The sequence below is a fragment of the Alosa sapidissima genome, chromosome 21 (genome assembly GCF_018492685.1).
Source record: "Alosa sapidissima isolate fAloSap1 chromosome 21, fAloSap1.pri, whole genome shotgun sequence".
Taxonomy (NCBI): Eukaryota; Metazoa; Chordata; class Actinopteri; order Clupeiformes; family Clupeidae; genus Alosa; species Alosa sapidissima.
In genome coordinates, this window is record NC_055977.1 from 24,903,383 (window position 1) to 24,923,751 (window position 20,369).

General features: G+C 41.8%; 2 protein-coding genes across 7 annotated transcripts in view; one reads left to right on the forward strand and one right to left on the reverse strand.

The window, feature by feature from the left end:
* The first annotated feature begins 280 nt into the window (after positions 1 to 280).
* Positions 281 to 13,532, forward strand: LOC121696266 (probable C-mannosyltransferase DPY19L1). The gene is made up of 22 exons (XM_042077645.1): positions 281 to 645; positions 948 to 972; positions 3,124 to 3,211; positions 3,348 to 3,485; positions 3,639 to 3,759; positions 3,964 to 4,057; positions 4,608 to 4,665; positions 4,935 to 5,026; positions 5,145 to 5,244; positions 5,510 to 5,587; positions 5,887 to 5,970; positions 6,233 to 6,292; positions 6,421 to 6,498; positions 9,923 to 10,024; positions 10,318 to 10,389; positions 10,467 to 10,540; positions 11,187 to 11,211; positions 11,573 to 11,692; positions 11,944 to 12,118; positions 12,685 to 12,784; positions 13,037 to 13,162; positions 13,313 to 13,532. The coding sequence occupies exons 1-22, from the start codon at positions 435 to 437 to the stop codon at positions 13,473 to 13,475; spliced, it is 2,184 nt and encodes a 727-aa protein (XP_041933579.1). The 5' UTR covers positions 281 to 434; the 3' UTR covers positions 13,476 to 13,532.
* A 101-nt stretch (positions 13,533 to 13,633) lies between these two features.
* The window catches only part of LOC121696265 (sodium bicarbonate cotransporter 3-like), a 78,962-nt gene continuing 72,226 nt past the window's right edge, over positions 13,634 to 20,369 (reverse strand). For 4 of the 6 annotated variants that reach the window (XM_042077641.1, XM_042077644.1, XM_042077639.1 and 1 more), the window contains 5 exons: positions 19,952 to 20,125; positions 19,083 to 19,211; positions 18,012 to 18,112; positions 16,853 to 16,948; positions 13,634 to 15,986 (listed from right to left, as the gene is read on the reverse strand). In XM_042077641.1, coding sequence (XP_041933575.1) covers positions 15,905 to 15,986; positions 16,853 to 16,948; positions 18,012 to 18,112; positions 19,083 to 19,211; positions 19,952 to 20,125 — 582 coding nt within the window. In that variant the 3' untranslated portion in view covers positions 13,634 to 15,904. Of the gene's footprint in view, positions 15,987 to 16,852; positions 16,949 to 17,625; positions 17,678 to 18,011; positions 18,113 to 19,082; positions 19,212 to 19,951; positions 20,126 to 20,369 lie in introns of all 6 variants that reach the window. The other 2 variants (XM_042077643.1, XM_042077642.1) reach the window with 2 other exon arrangements.

The window sequence follows — 20,369 nt, forward strand, 5'->3', positions numbered from 1 at the left end:
AGAAGTCATGGCAAAGAACAGACGCTTTTTATCCACTGAGTTCAACCAGTTAGTAATCAAGGATCTTGGTTCGACGGGCTGTTTGCTGGAAATATTAATGCACAAGATCACAATTGATCAGCATCACTAAAGTAGCCAGTACATAAGTGAGAAGATAATGTTTAACCTTTAGTCTACGATCTTTGGTTGGAAGCAAAAAGCGCTAAACGCTCCGCTAAGATCTTTGGTGATTAACGTCACTCAGCGCTGAGCTTGCCATGGTTACCGACAAACATTTTTTTTTTTATATCTAAACATTTTGCTAGCTGGCTAACCAGTCTTATCTGAAGCTAGCGTTACACCTATGTAAATCTCTCGTGCCTCAAACCTATTTCGATATATCTTGCTTCAAGTACATTAAAAGTACAAATATCTGTCACTGTAGGATAGGTGATATGGGGGCTAAGCTCCGACAGCTGGACAATAGTGGCAATTGTGAAGGATATTGTCCAGGGGATAAACAACTCTCAATGCCCACGAAACAGATTGCATCACGGTCTTCATTTTTCCCAAATATTTTTTTTAACGACATGTCTTCATTCGTGCAAGATAATTTTGGTATTTCACATCGTGCCTTTCTGAACCTGGGAGTTACTTTGCTTATGGGTGAGTATTTAAATGACCAAAGTCACGCTAACACGAAGTTGACCGCTAGCAGCAACTCTGCTAACGTAAAGCTAACAGTAGGCCATCACATCACTAGGCTACCAAAGCTAACGTTAAGTTAGCGTCAGCATGAATGACTGGTAGGCTAATGTGTAATTTATCGGTACACTTTCTAATTGGGTTATTAAGGACACAGACAAACGATCTATCACTATTGTGATTAGGTTTAACTAACTTAGGCCTAACCTATACACTTGGATAATGTTAGGTGTCTGACATTTCTTCCTCTTGTTTCTCCACAGCACTTTTAGCTGGTATTGCACACTGGTAAGTGGAGCCTTAAGTTACCTGGTTAAACAAAAAGTCTGCTTTCTTAAATGTTTTGTTTTTGCAGACTGACTATGGACAGGCCGTTTGCATGTAATTATTCGTATTAGGGATGAGCAGGGGCGTCCCTCTCTGTCTTCAAGAAACAAACAAAACACTTTTGAAGACGCATCTCTTCCAATACCTCGCTAGCACCTCTAACAACTCAACACTGATGCGAACTTACCATGCTCTTCCCTCCCTCTCTCCCCTCCTCCTCCTTCTACCACTTTCTCCTCCTACCACACCAGATGTTTATCGTACAGAAACTTCCTAACTCTGAAATCCTATCTTATCTCAGTTTAGGATAGCATTTAGGATTTTTGGTTAGGGTGACCAGACGTCCTCTTTTGCCCGGACATGTCCTCTTTTTGAAACCTAAACATGTGTCCGGGCGGAATTTCAAAGTTGTCCGGGATTTTCTTATTCTAGCCTCAAACGTGTTTACAGCGAATTTGCATTGCTCTCTCTTTCATTCATATATAGCCTATCTATGTCTTTCATTCACATATAGTCACGCCCTCCCCCTACAGTTCGCTTTGTATTGAGTGGAAAGTGTGTTGAGCCTGACCTTGGCTACCGTCATTGGTTGATAGTAATCTCTGTAAACATTTAATTGGTCAGTCCGTCACCTCAATAGCGCAAACGTCCTTGTTTAGTGTAAGATCACTGACGAATTAAAACGTACATTTCCATGTTTTTGTCTCGGTCGAGATCAACATGAAGCTGAGTGCTGACCTGCAAAGCAGGCACTTAGGCCTACTTGTCGGTCGCAAATAAAGGTGTCAACGACCTTCAGGTAGGATACACAATGTTCAGCAAAGCATCGAACGGCAGCGAGGGGTGAGAGCTCATCAGCTAAAGTGACAGAGTTTTTTAGCGACCTTAACATTACGTCTCCAAAATCATTTTGATGGCACATAACCTCATAACTAGACTGTAAAAAATATAACACGACGAACGGCTCTTCTGCCATTGTCTGAGCGGCCTTCTCTAGACGATTGCCGACCTAGCAACTTTCTAGTTTCGGGTAGGAAACTGCACTTTGGTTATCCCTTTAAACTGCCTTTAAAGGATAGCCTGCACACTGACAACTGAAGTGAAGTGTCCTCTTTTTCACAAACTCAAATCTGGTCACCCTATATTACAGAAGCATGGAAAAAGGCTTATATTAACTTAAGATAGGAATGTGGCCATTACAGAACCATCCTAACTCAAGAATTTCCTAATTTAGGAATCCTAACTTAGGATGGCACATACCCTGTCTTGTTGAGTTGTTGCCTAGCCTATGACAAGATGATGGACATGACTGTTAGGGACACCATAAAGCATATTTCACTAAATAAGTTAATTAAGTGAAAACTTAAAAATGTAGCCTATAAGCTATGTGTTTTATAACATTTATAACAATTAAATATTAATAAAGTTTTTCATCTTTTTATCCTGTTCATCAAATGAATCAATATTGACACACTTTCTTTCTTCCTACATAGGCCTAACCTAGACCTATTTCTCTCTGATATTATGGTTTGTCCATCTTGAGCAAACAACTGTCTTTAGAACACCATCTTTGAAACCTGACATTCTAATCATAGATACAGGCAGTCTTGTATACATTCTAATCATAGAAACAGGCATGACCGGACGATTGCCGGTTTAAAAATCTAACTGACAGTTACAGTTAGGATTTCTTAAGTTAAGATAAGATAGGGCACAGCCATGAGTTTAGGAACTGCTTCTGTAACAGGAAGATAGGATTTTTCCTATCTTTGAAACTTAAGTTAAGATAGGACAAGCAGTTAGGATATTTTTCTGTAATGAGGCCCCAGTACCTATAATAGCCACTCCTATCCTCCAGTACTAACAGATGCAGTGATAGCTAGGTCTCCTCTGCACCAGTGTCTTATGTGCTATTCTATTGCTGTCAGTCACTTTGGATAAAAGGGTCTGTTAAATGAATAAATGTAAAATGTAAATGAGTGATAGACAGTGTTTTGGCTAAGTGGTAGACTATTGCCAAGATGTCCTTCTGAGTCAGTTGTTTGTGCTTCAGTGTTTGACCCAGTTACCCAACCTATAATTTATGCACATTTGCACCTCACTCTGGCGCAGGCGGCATCTTGATGGTCTTTTTGAGAATGACAGACATTTTTCACACTTATCTACCCTGGAGAAGGAAATGGCTTTTCGAACAGAAATGGTAAATAATAATAATAATAATAATAATAATAATAATTTCCATTCTGTTTATTTAATTCAAAATACATTTAAATTACATTTATCCTTTATGATTCATTCAGACCTCATTTGTTTTCCCATTTTCATTTGTTGTCCAGGGTCTTTACTATTCTTACTATAAGAATTACATTGAGTCGCCCTCAATTACTTCTGGGTTGCGTTTTTTTGTCAACGATCATCTGTCAGAATCTCCAAAAGTCATCAATGCTCTCAAGAGGTTTAATCTCTATCCCGAGGTATAAAGCTCATTTATCACACATTCAAGTATATGTTCTACTGGTGTAATTTAAATGACTTATTTTTCCTTTAGAAAACAAACAAACAAAAAACATTACAGCCGATTTATGTGAGTGCTCCTTTTGATGGCTGGCCTAATTGTCTGTTAGTAGATAGTCATTGGAAATCTACACAGAACATATACGGGTTTCATAGAATTCTTTGGGCTTCCGAGCAAGGCCTGTTACGACATCCACAGAATCAATGACGTAACTCCAGTGGAAGGCTGTGAAGGTACAAGACACAAATCAGTAGAAGCGACAGTGTATTGTACTATTGTGTTGTGTATTGTGTTATTGTCTTGTGTGGTAAATGGTACTTTTGTATTTCATTTGACAGTGTTCGTTAGCCACTGTAGTAGTCAATAAAACCTACTTCTCAGAGGTGACCGCTGTTACTGTAGCAGTATGTATGGCATGCTCTGTGTAATGTGTGCAGGCCTTGGAGATCCAGCTTATTTCTATGTCACCTGCGTCTTTGTGCTAAATGGCCTCATGATGAGTCTTCTCTTCCTGTACGGGACGTATCTAAGGCAAGTAAAACATATAAGGTATTGAGGGGTTTTTTTTTGGGGGGGGGGGGGGGGGGGGGGTAGTCAAGGTTGTGGATGGCTTGATGCTCTGAGAAGAATTTAAGGTGAGGGCTGCAGCTACACCATTTGAGGAAGATATCTATTTGCAAATTTTCTGACAGATATTGCGATTTGATTTGCAATATAATTTTTGAAAGACATGCTTCAGTTCAATATTCCAATTATCGCTTGAAGTTGGTCCATTTCTGATTCGTAAGCATGTCTAGTGCACGAGAATCCCATCACTCCTGTTAGGTGAGCTTCACTGTCTGTCACACAAGGAGGACAGCATGAATATAAAAATGAGATGTGACAAGATTAATCAATGGGACAGAGTTGCAAGCTGCACGATTAATTGCAGCCTTTGCGGTTAGCTAATTGCTTTAGTTCAAATTGTGATTTCGATCAATGAATTGTGCAGCCCTAGTTTCATTCTTCCTCTTTATCCTATAATCCTTTATCCTGCTGTGTTGGTCCTCATGTTGCTTTCTCCTTTTACGTCTCTTTCCAGCTCTTCTCGTTTGGGAGGTCTCGTCAGTGTTCTTTGTTTCTTCTTTAACCATGCTGAAGTAAGTCAAAAAGCACAGGGGGAGAAAGGATGTTTGATCTCCACCTGTTCACCATTCAGTGGATACTTGGCTGATTGAGACTGGGTCAACCAGTCAAGCTCATGACACAGACACACACACTCATCCAATATGCAATACATAGACACACACAAACATCAAGCACATACGAAGATAGCTTCTCCTGTTGCTGAAGTGTGTGTGTGTGTGTGTGTGTGTGCGTGCGTGCGTGCGTGCGTGCGTGCGTGCGTGTGTGTGTGTGTGTGTCACAGAGCACTCGAGTCATGTGGACCCCTCCTCTACGCGAGAGCTTCTCCTACCCTTTCTTCGTCATGCAGATGCTTATATTAACCTACATCATCAGGTATGGCTGACTTAGCTAAACAGCAGACGTTTAGCCAACTTGCCATCTCAACCATCCTACTCTGCATTTGATAGCTTGGAATCCTCCTTTCTCCTCTGTCCACACTGATGTTCTCTAGGAACCAGAACCCTGGGCGAAAGGTTCTAGCAGCCCTCGGTGCGTGTAACGTTCTCTTCATGCTCCCTTGGCCAACATCACAGTACATCCTGCTGACTCAGGCAAGAGCGTGACTTTATATTTATTTATGTATTTGTTTATTTAGTTAATAGGGACAGTGCTCATCATCAATTATTATCATTAATCAACAGACAAGGTAATGCAAATAAGCTGGAGTTAGCCATACAGGCTAATTTTCGTCTGTTGTTCCTAGCCAGTTCTTAAAGCTATAGTTTCTGTTCAGCAGGCTGTACGAACAGCCTTATGTTCCTAACGTCTGTTGGTGGCGGAGAGGGCTTGAGGCTGATACTCTTTTTCTCCTCACAGGTTGCCTGCCTCTATGCCTGTTATGTCATGGGATACATCAACCCCTCACTGCTCAAGTCCCTGATTTCTGTCCACATGGTGAGTGTCTGTACACTCCTGAGGGAGCAACAAACATTTGTGGAAAAACACCACATTTAGCAAAAACAGTCGTATAGCATCTACATTGTCTACAAAGGGAATGAACATCTTATCCTTTTAGTTATTGACAAAATGAGCATCATAGTCAGTGTATTATTAGCAATGAAAGAGATGGCCCCCTCTGCCTTTTACGAACAGAGAGACCATGGTAGTTTTTATGTTAACAACAGTGCAGTAGACTGTGACTTAAATGAGTACACACATCTCATCAGTCGGCGTCCTTCATGTCTTTCCCACAGGCAGCGGCGTCGGTGTGCTTTGTGCTGCTATTTGGGAACACGTCTCAGTCATCTCTCTATGGCTCCGCGCTCCTGGCAGGCTGGGTGAGTGACCCCAGGCCCCTTCACATGTCGCACTGGCATAGTTGGGATTCGCACCATGAACTTGAGATTTTCAGGAATTAATTAATTCATGTTTTTTTTATGATATTGTAAAGAAGAATGTTGAATCTGCTCTCTTTTGCTCTGGCTGTCCCAAGTTGTTTTGTCTGGTAGCAAAGATATTATGAACAAGCAGAGCTGTGCAAAATAATTTCTTTGTTAGCATTTTGTCATTGAAAAGGATGTTTCGGTCACTTTGTTTCAGGTTGTTGTCTCCTTCAGGGACATTTTATTCAAAGATTACCCGCACGGAGGCCAAAGAGCTGTAAGAGATTTATGGACATCAATAAATGAATACATACTTTTTCATTACACTAGTTTTACAGGTACAGCTATCTAGCTTGAGCTGGAGCAGTAACCTTTAACCATTTTCTTTCTTCTGGGCAATTGAAGTTGGTGCAAGGCTTTACCTGGTTTGGCCTCACTGTCCTTCTGAAGTGGACACTGTCAGCCGTCCTTGGTACCAGTGATGTGAGTCCTTTGTTAGTAGGATAGGATTTCCAAGTAGCTGCATGAATAGAAAATAATCTTACTAATGTTCAAAAGTGTATTATGCAAGAGCAGGTAGCCTATCACTTGAACTCAATCTTAGTCATGGTATCTGTAAATTAATTGATGATGAGATGAAGTGTTTCCATTTGGGGTAGAATGACACAACTTATGTAATTTTTTTCTTCTGGGTGAAGTTATGTAACTGTGCAAACTGCCCGAGTGAGTTTTTAAAATAATGAAATAAAAAATAATAAAACCTGTAATGCTGACCTAATCGACCATGAAAATTAGTCGACGGCAATTTTTTTAGTCGAAGAGTCGTTATTTGCAAAGTCCTCAACTCCTGTCACCTTTCAAAGCAGCGTTTCTCAAACTATGGGCCGCGCGGACCAGCACCGGCCGTAACGTGAACACTGCTGGTCCGGAGCCGCGGAGTGAAATTATTCCCGGGGCTTCATCTGATAATTTGCTGCACAATTGATCAAGGAACCACGGACCGACAGAAAAAGAGAACAAACGTTTCTGCAATCAGTAGGAAATACTTGCTAATTTGGTGTCATCAAACATAGAGACATACAATTAAATGGTGGTATGAGCGTTCATTCAATGCGTGAGAGAAACTGAAACCACTTGTTGGTAGCAAAGCTCCAATTCAACCTATTGGAAGGCTATTTAATTATGAAACTACATTTAATAGAATGTGGATTTATGCAACTTCCATAAAAAACAGAGCACAGACTATAATACACCATCTAGAGCAGTGGTTCTCAAATGGGGGTACGTGTACCCCTGGGGGTACGTGACGGCACTCCAGGGGGTACGTGAGATTTTAACCCTTAGAACCCGATTGACGCAAAGTGCGTCAAAAACACACACTTTCTTCTCTGTTACTTTGCTCCGCAACTGTTTATCGCAGCGAGATGAAACTGTTATTGCGTGACAGAGCAGAAGTGGGGCTTTCCAATGAGACCACGCACTTGTCTGTACGTTAAAGTATGAAAATTAAATCATGAAATGAAATCAAATTGCATCATATTTACAGTCTTCTCTGCGTTCACCTGCGCACCCATTACTCTCGTTTGAATTACTCCCGAACCCGTGAACGCATAAATATGGCAAGCATATCAGATGGAAGAGGAGACACAGGGCTATCCATTGGTACCAAGTACATCCTTGTCACTTCGTCTGGATTATAAAACAGACGAAGTGACAGCAAAATAATAACTTCATATAGCTCGACTTACCTCACGTTTTTGTCTGTTTTTGTGGCAAAGCATGTTTATAATTCAACGCTATTGTGTGTTTCTCTATGGCAAAGGATCTTCAGAATCCGGTTTTGAGATCCTAGCAAATTCCTGCATGGCATCCAATTCAAGGCTCACATTGCATCCCAATTTGTTCGACAAAGAAACACCTTTTTTGCCTTTACTTTGTTCATGGCAATGCAGTAAAAAGTTGTAGAGAATCATAGGTGCAGACACACACAGGCTAACACGTAAACTCAGGTCAAGTCAGGTCAGATCAGTTCTGTCACAGATATGGAGCGCAGAAAGGTCATTTTTAATCACTAAATAAAAATGCCATTTATTTCTGTAAGTGCACACCACATATATCTGTAAATTGCTCAGCCCCAGAGAATCCCTCCACCATGGCAATGATAGCCAGATTGCTAGATTCAGGACAGTCTGCCCTACACACACACATGAAATGCACATAGAGCTATGTGCTTGCTGTGGTGAGATACATGTCAAAATATAAGATTTTTTATAATACGCTTTTTATATTTTAATTCTTTAAAAATCAAAATAAAATCAATGCTAGTACTAATACATAAAAAAAAATAAAAATATACATATATTTAAAAAGTAGAATCCATGCAAAAATACTTAAAAACAATTATTTAATAAATATTTCAGGAAAATATAAGTTCATAAAATAAATTTTATATTTCAGTAGGCTATTCAATTTCGTTATCCTAAAAACCCAGAGTCCCCCCCATACCAAGATGGTTCGACCCAACCTGTTACATGCCACCCGCCATCACCTGTCAATCACTGTCAAAACTCAAACAATGGAGTCGTGGTTGAAGCGTAGTGGTATTTCTTGTGCGCTGGTTAGGGGGTACTTGGCTGAAAAAATATTTCACAGGGGTACAACACTGAAAAAAGGTTGAGAACCACTGATCTAGAGTATTGTATAGTCAAATTTGAATAACGTGGCCAAAAGCTTGTGGCATAATTAAAGGTGAACTTGGCAACTATTTCAACGTAATAAACCCGTTTAGGATTTGGATGGTTAAATGACCTGTTCCGGTGAAAATGGCCCCGCTTTCCCCACTGCGCCTAGCGTCCTCAGGCGGAAAACCAACCTTGCAACATTGAGACTACTGTCCCGAAAAGAAAAGTGAGAAACAAGAAACTAGTTTTAAATCGTGTTTCTTACCTTGTAACATCCACATAGTTCTGCCAAACTTATGCTAACTGTTCGCTAGCTTGTAAACAAATCCATGTGCTTTATCGTTACCTTTACCCACAGTTTGAAATAGCATAATGCACAATTTCTCCAGCAGAGGGGGAAATCCTGCCAAGTTTCCCTTTAAATATGTCTATTCTTTCCATTTGCGTACCAGTGTATGATGCTTGCATGAGGGAAACATCCCAAAACGATGACACCCATATAATTGCTGTTGTTTTGAGAAGTATTTATCATGCAACCATGCAAAAGCAATGGAACTATTGTAATTATATTTTACATGAGTAAAGCAGTCCTCTGATGTGCATGTTTTCACAAACTTTTTGTGAACAATGTTAGCACTTTAAACACTGGCTGATTTGAAGTGCATGTATAACAATATAGCATAACAATAGTAATTGTGATGTGATATAATAATAATTTGATGGGGGGTGGGTTCATGTAGGTGGGCCCTATGACCCCAAAGTATGCCATGACCGGGCCTCAGGTCAAAGAAGTTGTCTATGTCCATGGCAACACTGGCATACAAATAAAGTCTATCAAAGGTCTGACATTAGATCTGAAGGTAGCATTTTAAATGGGTGTTTTTTTTTTTTTTTAAATACATAATGTTTTTGAACAGTTTACTTACAGTAATACAGCTTCTAACAAAAGTAGGGTGATATATTTTACGTTTTCCCTTTAGTTGAGTTCAAAATAAAACGGACACAACAAAATAACAAACACTTGGTTTTTAAAAAAAATAGTTGTTTAGATTAGTCGACTAATCGAAAAATTAGTTGAAAGATTAGTCGTTAGAAAATTAGTTGTTAGTGGCAGCACTAAAAACCTGACCGTTAACCCAACAAAGTAAACTTTTGAGTGTTTGTTTCATTGCAACGGTGCTTCTGAATCTCTTCTGAATGCTCTGTTTCACTCCTCTTCCCCCAAGGTCCATATTAGCAATGTGATCAGCTCCAAGTTCAGCCTCAACAAGGACTTTCTCTCCATGATGTACTCTTGTGTGGATGAGTATGACTACATGGAGCTGGAGGTTAGATTCCTTGTGTAAATATGAGTCACTAATGTTTTGTTTTGCTGAAGTAGGCCAGAATTGGGATGGCAAAACCCCAGTCTAGTCTAGTTTATTTGGATTCTGAAGTGGTTATTATCTATCAAAATGGTTTTGTAAGGTACTTCAAATCATCCAAATCGGATAAATATAAACATAAATAACTTCACATCCTTGTCTGTTTTTACCTTGTAAGCATCCTTGTGATTACATACCAGACATGTCTCTTTGTGTTGTGATAGCAGCTGTGTTCAAAACTGTCCCAAAACTTTCAGACTATTCTGGGATACATCAAGACGCTGCTCCTTCCCCTCAACCTAATTCTCATGGGATTCATTGGGGTGAAGGTGAGACACTAGCCCATCTCGCCCATGCTAGTCCCTGTGGCTGTGGAACTGGTTTGTGACTGTCTGCTTTCCCACAGACGGTGTATAAGGTGACAAACTATCTGAAGCAGCCTACAGTTAAGGAGGAGGAGACGCGCGGTGACACTGAGCAGTAAGTCAACACTGCATTTGCATACTCTGTTGTGTATTTAGAATGGTCCACTCTGTCTGCAATGTTTCATGAACTCATTCTTTAAAGTTGTCCTAAAAACAGCAGCAGCAGTTATGTCATACTAGCCTGGAAAATCCAGCCCCTGGTAATCTAGAAAGATTAAGGGTCTGGCCACGAATAATGAAAATGGCCCAACTCGAGGGGTGGCACCAAGCATGCATTTGAAAATCTCACTGCACACAATTGGATAACACTATGACCAATGTTTACTGACTTATTCCGGACTTCGACACAATTGGATAACACTACGACCAAAGTTTACTGACTGATTCGTTGCAGTGCTGTCATCATCTGTTTAGCTCGCCTCATGGCCCGCCTATATCAGATACACCGATGTGATTGGTTCCTCGCGATGCAAGGGGTAAAAGTAACGTGCATCATTACTCATTGCCAGAGTGTCTTGCAGAGACAATTCAAATTGTGCTTCCGCGAGAACTGGGTAATGTCATACATCTTTAAACACAATCTTTAAAGTGATGAAGATGATGAACTGAGATCTGTGATGAAGTGATGTTCAAGTGATGAACTGAGAACAGTGCGACCTGCTTGCTTATTCACACTCTTATTCCTACTCCTCTGCTTTCAGGGTCCCAGATTTGAATAATGGAGAGGTGAGAGCTCTGCACACAGTAACCACAATAATAACCACAGTGTGCACTTAGTGCAAACACATACTTTCTTAAAGGTATGGTACATTATAATAATAATATTGTGCAGTGCCTGCATTAGTTTGGTTTGTGTCCTGCAGGTGAAGTAGTATTGTGCTGTGTTGTGCTGTGTTGTGTCCTGCAGGTGAAGTAGTATTGTGCTGTGTTGTGTTCTGCAGGTGAAGTAGTATTGTGCTGTGTTGTGTTCTGCAGGTGAAGTAGTATTGTGCTGTGTTGTGCTGTGTTGTGTTCTGCAGGTGAAGTAGTATTGTGCTGTGTTGTGTTCTGCAGGTGAAGTAGTATTGTGCTGTGTTGTGTTCTGCAGGTGGTGTTCAATGGTCTGCAGCTGCTGGTGTTTGCTGTGCTGGCTGTGATAGTCATGAAGCTGAAAGTGTTCCTGGCCCCACACATGTGCATCATGGCATCACTCCTCTGTTCACGTCCGGTGAGAGACATGGACACACACATACACACACATCTACACACACTTAGGGCTGATTTATAGTCTACGCAAGCTATACGAACATGACCACAAGGAGGGTTTGACATGTAATTGCATAGCTAAATGTGTTGAGCAAGCACGAGTGCCATGTCATGCGTTTCCAATGGGGACGCATCATTGACTTAGCTTGCGGAGACTACACACTCCCAGCGTCTCCAGTTAAACACTCTTCACCCCCCCCCCACTTCCCTCAGCTCTTCAACTGGCTGGGCGACCGCAGCAAGCACCACATGGTCATCTTCTGTGTGCTGTCCATCATGGCCGTGCAGGGCGCGGTCAACTTTCAGAAGCAGAATGAGATCCAGGGGGGCTTCAGGAGTCCAGCTCAAGAGGAGCTGCTGCAGTGGATCAACACAAACACCCCGACTGGTGCGTGGGAACAGAGCCGTGGGCCACACGAGGAGTCTAGACCAGTCAAAGTAGAGTCCTAGTGGCCTAAATAGGAGATTAGAACTAGTGTATTCACTGTTAGTTGTCCTCTGTCCATATGTCCTGCTCCACATCATCTGACTGAGGTCAGCAGTGGCATTTTGATTGGATGGGCAATACGTAATTTAGTGAATCACGCATATTTTCCCTGATTTAGGTCAGATGTGTTTTTTTTATTATTTTTTTTAAAGTATTTTTAAAGTAAAGTATTTTATTTTTGGGGCATTTTTGCCTTTATTGTAGAACAGTTAAGAGTGATAGGGAGTGAGTTAGAGAGAGAAAGATGGGATTGAGATATGACCCATGCCGGATTCGAATCCAGGTCCCCATGGGCAGTTGGACCCATATGTGGTGTGGGTGCTGTATATATGGAGTTAAAGATCTCCAGAGGCCTGAACACTCATATTATAGTTGCACTACTGACAACAGTGATCCAGTCTGCAGAGCCACCATCAGCATAGCATTACTGAAGCTGAATGCTGCTATATTTGTCTGTTGACCTTCAGATGCGGTGTTTGGTGGCGCTGCCCCGACCATGGCGAGCGTGCTGCTGTCCACCAGGAGGCCCATAGTTAACCACCCCCACGATGAGGACCCAGGACAGAGGTACCCAATTGGGATGTGTGATAGTATAGTGTCCATGATATCTTAATCTATCAGTATGATCCCTCCTCATGATAAGAATGAGTCATTCTGTGATATTAACAACAGTATAGTTTATGACATGCTTACAGCTGGGCTACACCGGGTGCGCAGTTGAGGCGCTTCATTAGCATAGTGCACGAGAGAGACTACAAGTGTGGACACTCTACAGGCTTTTTACACTTGAACTTCTAATGAGTTTAATGAGTGTTACAGAGAGAGGACCAAGATGGCGTACAGCATGTATAGCCGTAAGCCGGTTATTGAGGCCGTGAAGACGCTGATGGATCTCAAGGTGGACTACTTCATCCTGGAGAACACCTGGTGCTTCCCACGGGCCAGGTAACATGAGATTACCTGCAGTCTAGTAGTATCCACTTTTATTCTCTCTGTGACACATGCAGAGCAAAGTAAGATCATTATTATCAGTGAGAGTCCCTTCTTTTTCCTGGCTATGGATGTGTGTGTGTGTGTGTGTTTGTAAACACATAGGGAGGGCTGCAGTTTGCCAGAGATCTGGGACGCTGAGGATGAGGAGAACAGGGGCAAGCCTGCTCTCTGTGCCCTGCTGTTGGCCGACTCCCACCCACACTTCAGAACCGCGTTTGAGAACAAAGTCTTCAAAGTCCTGCAAGTGCCCAAACCCACTAGATAATGACCCCTACCTCCAGATCCAATATACACTAATATAAACTAGTTTCAGCCAAAACAACTTCAGTTGAGAGCATTATTTTTTAATCCTATTTTAATTCTCACATATTTTAAAACTTGATAAAGATTCAATTCAGTATTTTTTTCAGTAATGAGATAACATTACACATAAAGTCCTTTTATTGCTTTTCAATAACAGTTTTACAAAAAAAATATTATTACTATATATTTGAACAAATATACTTGGGGAGGCTATCTCTCCCACCTGGCTGTGTGCTTGACTGACAGCAGTCGTGAGGTTGTCATACGTGGTCTTCAAAAAACACCCGAGCGTTTCTGGGGAGACTTACTATGACACTGCAATGGGAAACGGATACTTAGATGATACAAGTTACACAACAGCATATATACTTCCACACTCAGTATAGTGACTGTGATGCACAGAGAAACACCATTTCAAAAATTACACGTTGAACAGCAGAAAGGTTTCAAAAAACACATTCGTCAAAATGACCAGTGTGACCATCAAGTCAGTGACGCCAAATATAATATAAAATAACCCCATGTTTTAGAACATAAAAAAGACATGACTTGGCAAAAAAAAAAAAAGATTGAAAATGTGATGTTTGATGTGTGGAATTGAATTTGGTGTTCATATGGTGCACATTCACTTAATACTCATTTGGAGCGACTGTTACCTCATAGTAGTATCTTGCACATTTCATGAATATGTTCACTGTAAAACACAGTAGAAAAAGTGCCGCATATATATATATATATATATACACAGTACATATGCCCATTTTGTTTTAGGTTATGACCAGAAATGTAAGAGATTGAGTGTATGTCTGATCATCAAAAGGTTACGCTGTGGTCTGTCTGACCAATGCAATGTGAAATGTCTTCCTCGAGCACGCTCTCTCACCTTACTTAAATTCCTGTAGTTACTTCCTCTTTCATTTCAGCATAAAGCTCATTTCACATATATGTAACCTATACATATACCATACAGTACCCAAACAGGCCCAGTTACACAAGGCACAGCAACCAACAGATATGTCCTCTTCTAGTCCTCCACTAGTTGGAAAGGTAGACACAGTGAGACTTGGATGTGGACTCGAGGTGACGGTGGCGAACCACTGGGCTAATCAGCAACAGACCGCGGAGGAACACTGACACAAACAATCAGGTCTAAGTGTACACACAGTGTGCGTTGGGGACAGGTGATGACGGAGCACGACAGGGGTAAATCCATCGAATAAAACGTTGGGTTCTAAATTCTGCAGGACGCACATTAAGATTACATGTTACATTGGATGTTTTACAGCCGACAAGCACACACAAGACTACCGGTAAAATGGAGGAAAAAAGTGCCAAGCTCTGCTTTTCGTGTGTCACTTGCTTTCACAGTGGACACTGGCAAAGCATTAAATAAAACATTTAAATCCATTCAGAACAATTCTACTGTATTGCTTTACGTGACAAACTTCTGTAAACATTCAATGGCATTACTTCTCTTTAAATATATAAATATGAATGACATTCACTTCATAAAGATGCCACGTTTCTTCCCTCTTACAGACATTGACTATAATGGGTTTTTAGGGTAGGGTCACACACACATACCACAAAAGGACAATAGCAGCACACAGAACTGATCACCAAGTCATCTCACAGTAGTGTTAGAGAAAGGAACTACAGTACTACAGGGGGAAAGCTCTGGTCTTGTCCACTTGTGGGATGGTGTGACTTCTGAAGAGAGTGGACTGAATTTGTGATTTGTTTTACGATGTGAAAGTAGCGTAGCATGTTTTTGTTTTGTCAATAGCGATTACACCAATGTTTTTACAGAGCAGACGCACCAGATGCTGGAGTAAAAGGAACACTTCCTCTGATACCTTCCCCTGTGTTGAACCATAATTTTGTTCTTTGATGCAGAACTCACTTCTGCCAATAATATTAATATAAAATATATACTTATTTATATATATATATATATATATATATCTATATGTATATATCTATACATATATTATATGTATTTTCCCAAAGGTCATCTCAAGCATGTGAGGAGGCCAATTGCCTTGGCCCCTGTGGTTTTGGCATAGGGGGATGCTAGAGCAGGGTGACTGGGGTGTGTGTGTGTGTGTGGCAGGCATTAACTTTGTGCCTTGTCGGATGCTCATGGCTCCCAGTCTTTGCTGTAGTTGGTCAGCCTGTCCACTGGAGGGCGCTATCTCTGCCAAGTGTGGATCTGCAGCACCCTGGTGTGGGGGAGGGTGGAAAAGAGGCCCTAAGAGAAGGCTGGAGACGCGGGCTTTGTGGGAGAAGAGGAGGGGGTCAGGGACGGGGGGGGCTCTGGGGATTTTACAGGACTGGGCTACGGCTGGGGTTGGTGTTGGGGGGGGCCCCCCTCCCCTTGTTCTTCACCCTTCACAGCGAGGTCTCCTGGTTCACCTGTTGAGCCCCGCCCTCAGGCTCCACATTCATCCTAACACATGCCACCTTCTCCTGGCTGGGGGAGGCAGAGAGAGAGAGAGAGAGAGAGAGAGAGGGGAGGGAGGGAGGGAGAGAGATGGGTATTACTGGCATAGCAGGGATGTGATTTACACAGAGGAATGATGATTAACATGTGCCAGAGCTGTGGGCTGTAGGAAGGGGACTGTTAGGGTCGTTTGCAATCAGCTGCAGTGATGTAACAGACAAGGTTGCGGCAATTTCTGAAACGCTTTACCACACTGACGTGGCACAGCAGGCTCCTTTATAAAGAAAAAGAAAGAAAACTGAACACAAATGAAAACTGCAATAACAAATCCTTTCTGCTCTGTTTAACAGTATGATGCTTCTATACAAGGACATCACGTCCTCGCCTGTAAAATGTCTATGGGTATTCAATAAGTCATTATGTACCAGTAGTATTTATGTACAGCATTCACCAACGTACTGGTTTTAACAACTACTTTCAGTGCGAAATGGAGTTCTATACCCTGTGTGTTTCTAGTGATCTCTCCCTCTCCTCCTCTCTCCTGTGGGGCTGATACACACATACATCCCACACCTGGCTGCTCTGACCTCAGCTCAGCAGGAGACTCTACTCAGTGTACATGTACATGACACGTCCGCAGGGTTTAAAGAGGTGCAGATAAGCGTGTGTGTCTGTGTGTATGTGTGTAAAGGAGACAGTGTGTATGTGAGAAAGGCAGGAGGTTGTAAAGTGTGCGTGTGTGTGTATTGTTTAGTGTGTGTGTGTGTGTGAGAGAGAGAGATAGAATGTGTGACACTTTAATGTGTGAGGATTGTGATCAGTGCAAAACTGTGTGTGTGTAGGTATGTGATTTCTGATTTGACCAGGGGCAGGGGGGGAGGAGGGGGGGGTGCTACCTTTCACTTTTCTTCATGGTGTTTGTGTGGTCGACCGCTTTCCATGCCGCACTTTTGTTCATTTCATCAGTGATATTAACAGCCGACAGATCAGTGCTGCATGCAGGACACACACACGCACACACACACACACACATGGACGAACACAAAAGCGTACAACAACAGAAGCAGAGGTGAGACACACGTATCACAGTCACACACACAGACACACACACCAAATCAGATCAGATCACAAGTTGGCTGCATCATCAATACAGATGAATTAACATACTGTATTATAGCGCCACAACACCACAGTTACCACTCCTGTGAACTCAAGGAGCAAATCGGAACACACTAGTCAAAACAAATGATATGTGTATTTATAGGAATTACACTCAGCTCAGTCTCACACACAGCACTGGTCAGTACTTAGTGTACCGACGTCATTTAACATCATTTCAGTCGGCTTATATCATTTGGAACCACCCATGTCATTTTTTCATGGCACTGTGAAACATTGTTGCACACGCACACACACACACACACACACAGACCCTTGTTTTGTATTGTGCTGCTGCTATGTGCTAGTTAAGTCGCTCTTCAGGAAGCAACAACAGCCCTTTTGCGCTCTTGTTGCACGATAAAAAAATAAAATAAAAAAAACACACAAGGTGCCATGTTGTTAGGTCAGTTAGGGTGACTGAGAGGCTGCTGGACAGGTCAGCCATGCAGGATTAAGCTGCACTACAGAAGCTTAATCACGAGCCATCCAGACACTCTGGAGAACCAACCCCTTTGTCCTCTTCGTCCATGAGGGCGGGACATGCCACTATTCGGAAGGCTCTGTCCAGGACAGACAAGTTTGGACTTAATGGCCATCAGGTGAGGAAAAACTTTAGTTGTAAGAGCTATTGTGGCTCTAAACTTACATTCAATAATATTTTCATCGTCATAATCATATACGTTTGCCTTGAAATATTAAAAGCTTTAATTGAATTTTAGGCAAAAAAAAAAATCTTGCAATTCCAAGCAGTCTATGCTTGTATGATCTATTTTTTTGTAGTCTGAGAAATAACTCAAGCTCCTGAGGCAGACAGCAGACATCGGTAGACATCTGGAGAGCACTACTGTGTGCTGATGGCGATGCTCGGGTTGTGTGTGTGTGGGTGCCACTAACCTGCCGCTGTGTGTTTGGACCGGGATCTTCAGCAGGTTACTCCCAGCATACGGAGAGGCTCCCGCCGCCGCCGCCTCCTCCTCTAGCCTCCGCTGCGCCTCCTGTGGGCCGCATATGTAAAGACCCATTCACATATACACATATTCATATATTCACATAAAGACCCATTCACATATACACATATTCATATATTCACATAAAGACCCATTCACATATACACATATTCATATATTCACATAAAGACCCATTCACATATAGACATATTCATGTATTCAATAAAGACCCATTCACATATACACATATTCATATATTCACATAAAGACCCATTCACATATAGACATATTCATGTATTCAATAAAGACCCATTCACATTTATGTAAAGACCCATTCACATATACACATATTCATATATTCACATAAAGACCCATTCACATACACAGTAATTTCCTGTGTATTAGCTGCATTGTGTATAAACTGCAGGACAGTGATTTATGCACGTTAAAAAAACAAAACCATATTAACACCATATTAACTGACCCTGTGTATTAACCTCATAGCTGAAGAAGCTTTGCAAAATCAATGTATAAACTGCGGCTAATAGTTGGCGAATGATGGGTGTGTAAAGACCCTTTCACATACAGTACACACATATTCATATATTCACATATAAAGACCCATTCACATATTAATATCTCACAAAAATGAGTACACCCCTCACATTTTTATAAATAGTTTATTATATCTTGTTTTTTGATGTTTTTGCTGAAGACATAGGGATATTGAACATTCTCTAACCATTGCGATTTCGATTGGTGCGGTATTCACAAAAACTTCTTGTAATCTTTTCGTGTAGAGCACTGCTCTATGCTGTTCTATGGTGCTTTCTGCCCCGTATTTGCACATGCATGTTTTCGTAACGTTTCATAGAAATCCATGTATTAACCAAATAAATAGTTTTGTTTTCTTTTCCAAAATCAACATTTTTTTTTTTTTGCCACAAGAAAAGCAAGGTTTGCAATTATTTGTAATAATCAATAACCACTAGGCCACAAATGTCTAAGAATTCTGCACCTGCTTCTGCTTCTTCTTGTCGTCCTCTTTTTTCTTCTTACTCTCGGGTATTATGTCGTCCAACCAGCTCAGCTCCCGCTTGGTGAAGAAGAAGTCTAGAAGCTTCCGTATGAAGACCAAGGCCAGCACCTGCACAGACGGCCATGCACACAACAGACAAACAAGAAAGAGTGAGATAAGACTGCACAGGACTCCAGGAGATGAGAGAGAAAGAGAGAGAGGAACAGAGAGAGAGAGAGAAGAAACGAAACAGCAATAAAACAAATAATTGATGGAACAGGATTCAAAAAGCAATGTAAGAGAGTGAGAGACAGGGCTGGACAATACAAGAGCGATCAGAGTGTCTCTGATGTAAGAGTCATTCTGAGACATTCTCTCCCTCACATTCTCAGAATAGAGAGACCAGAGAGAGAGAGACAGCCAGAGACAGGCTGGACAGTGTGCTCCTGTGTAACATAGCGTGTAGGGAGAGCTCTGCACTAGAGTCTGACACACCGTCCTAACTGACTAACCAGCTGAAAACATGTCTGCTCACCAGAAGCAGAGTATCTGAGGTAGAGAGCCATGTTCTGACTGACTGACTAAAAGCATGTCTGCTCGAAAGAAAGTGTACTGTATGTGAGGAAGAGAGCGATGTTCTGACTGACCAGATGAAAGCATGTCTGTTTGCGAGTTACCATAAGTGTGTGTGTGAGAGAGTGAGAATCTGACCGACAAACTGAAAGCACTTCTGCTTGCGAGTGTGTATGAGAGAGGATGAGGTCCTAACTGACAGACTGAAGGCATGTGTGCTTTGTGGATAACAAAGTGTGCTAAGACAGACAGTAGTGTCCCCAATGACCGACTGCCTGGCCGCCAGACGGACTGACCATCATGGGGAAGACGACGGCGGCGTTGGAGGCCTTGATGACCCAGAGCAGCACCAGGCAGGTGAGCTGCACGAGTGTGAAGACGTGCACCTTCCACAGCGGCACGTAGCGCAGGTAGATCAGGTCCGGCTGGTGCTTCGATGGCATGCCAAACAGCTTGATGCGGTCAAAGAACTGAAGAACACACACACACACACACACACACACAATGAATAAATGTACCCACACAAACATACCCTCGTCAATACACACACACACACAATGAATAAATGTACCCACAAACACACACACACACACACACACACACACAAAGAATAAATGTACCCACACAAACACACCCTTGTCAATACACAAACCTTTACAAGTTGCAAGTTGTGTTACTTATTAGGAGTGAAAGCTGTTTAAACTGAGCTGAGTT

Bases quoted from the DNA above. Each gene is read 5' to 3' on its own strand.
- LOC121696266 (XM_042077645.1), top strand. From the start codon at position 435: ATGGGGGCTAAGCTCCGACAGCTGGACAATAGTGGCAATTGTGAAGGA. The intron at 4,058-4,607 runs GCAAGTAAAACA...GTCTCTTTCCAG, and splicing joins CTGTACGGGACGTATCTAAG to CTCTTCTCGTTTGGGAGGTC. The intron at 13,163-13,312 runs GTAACATGAGAT...GTAAACACATAG, and splicing joins TGGTGCTTCCCACGGGCCAG to GGAGGGCTGCAGTTTGCCAG.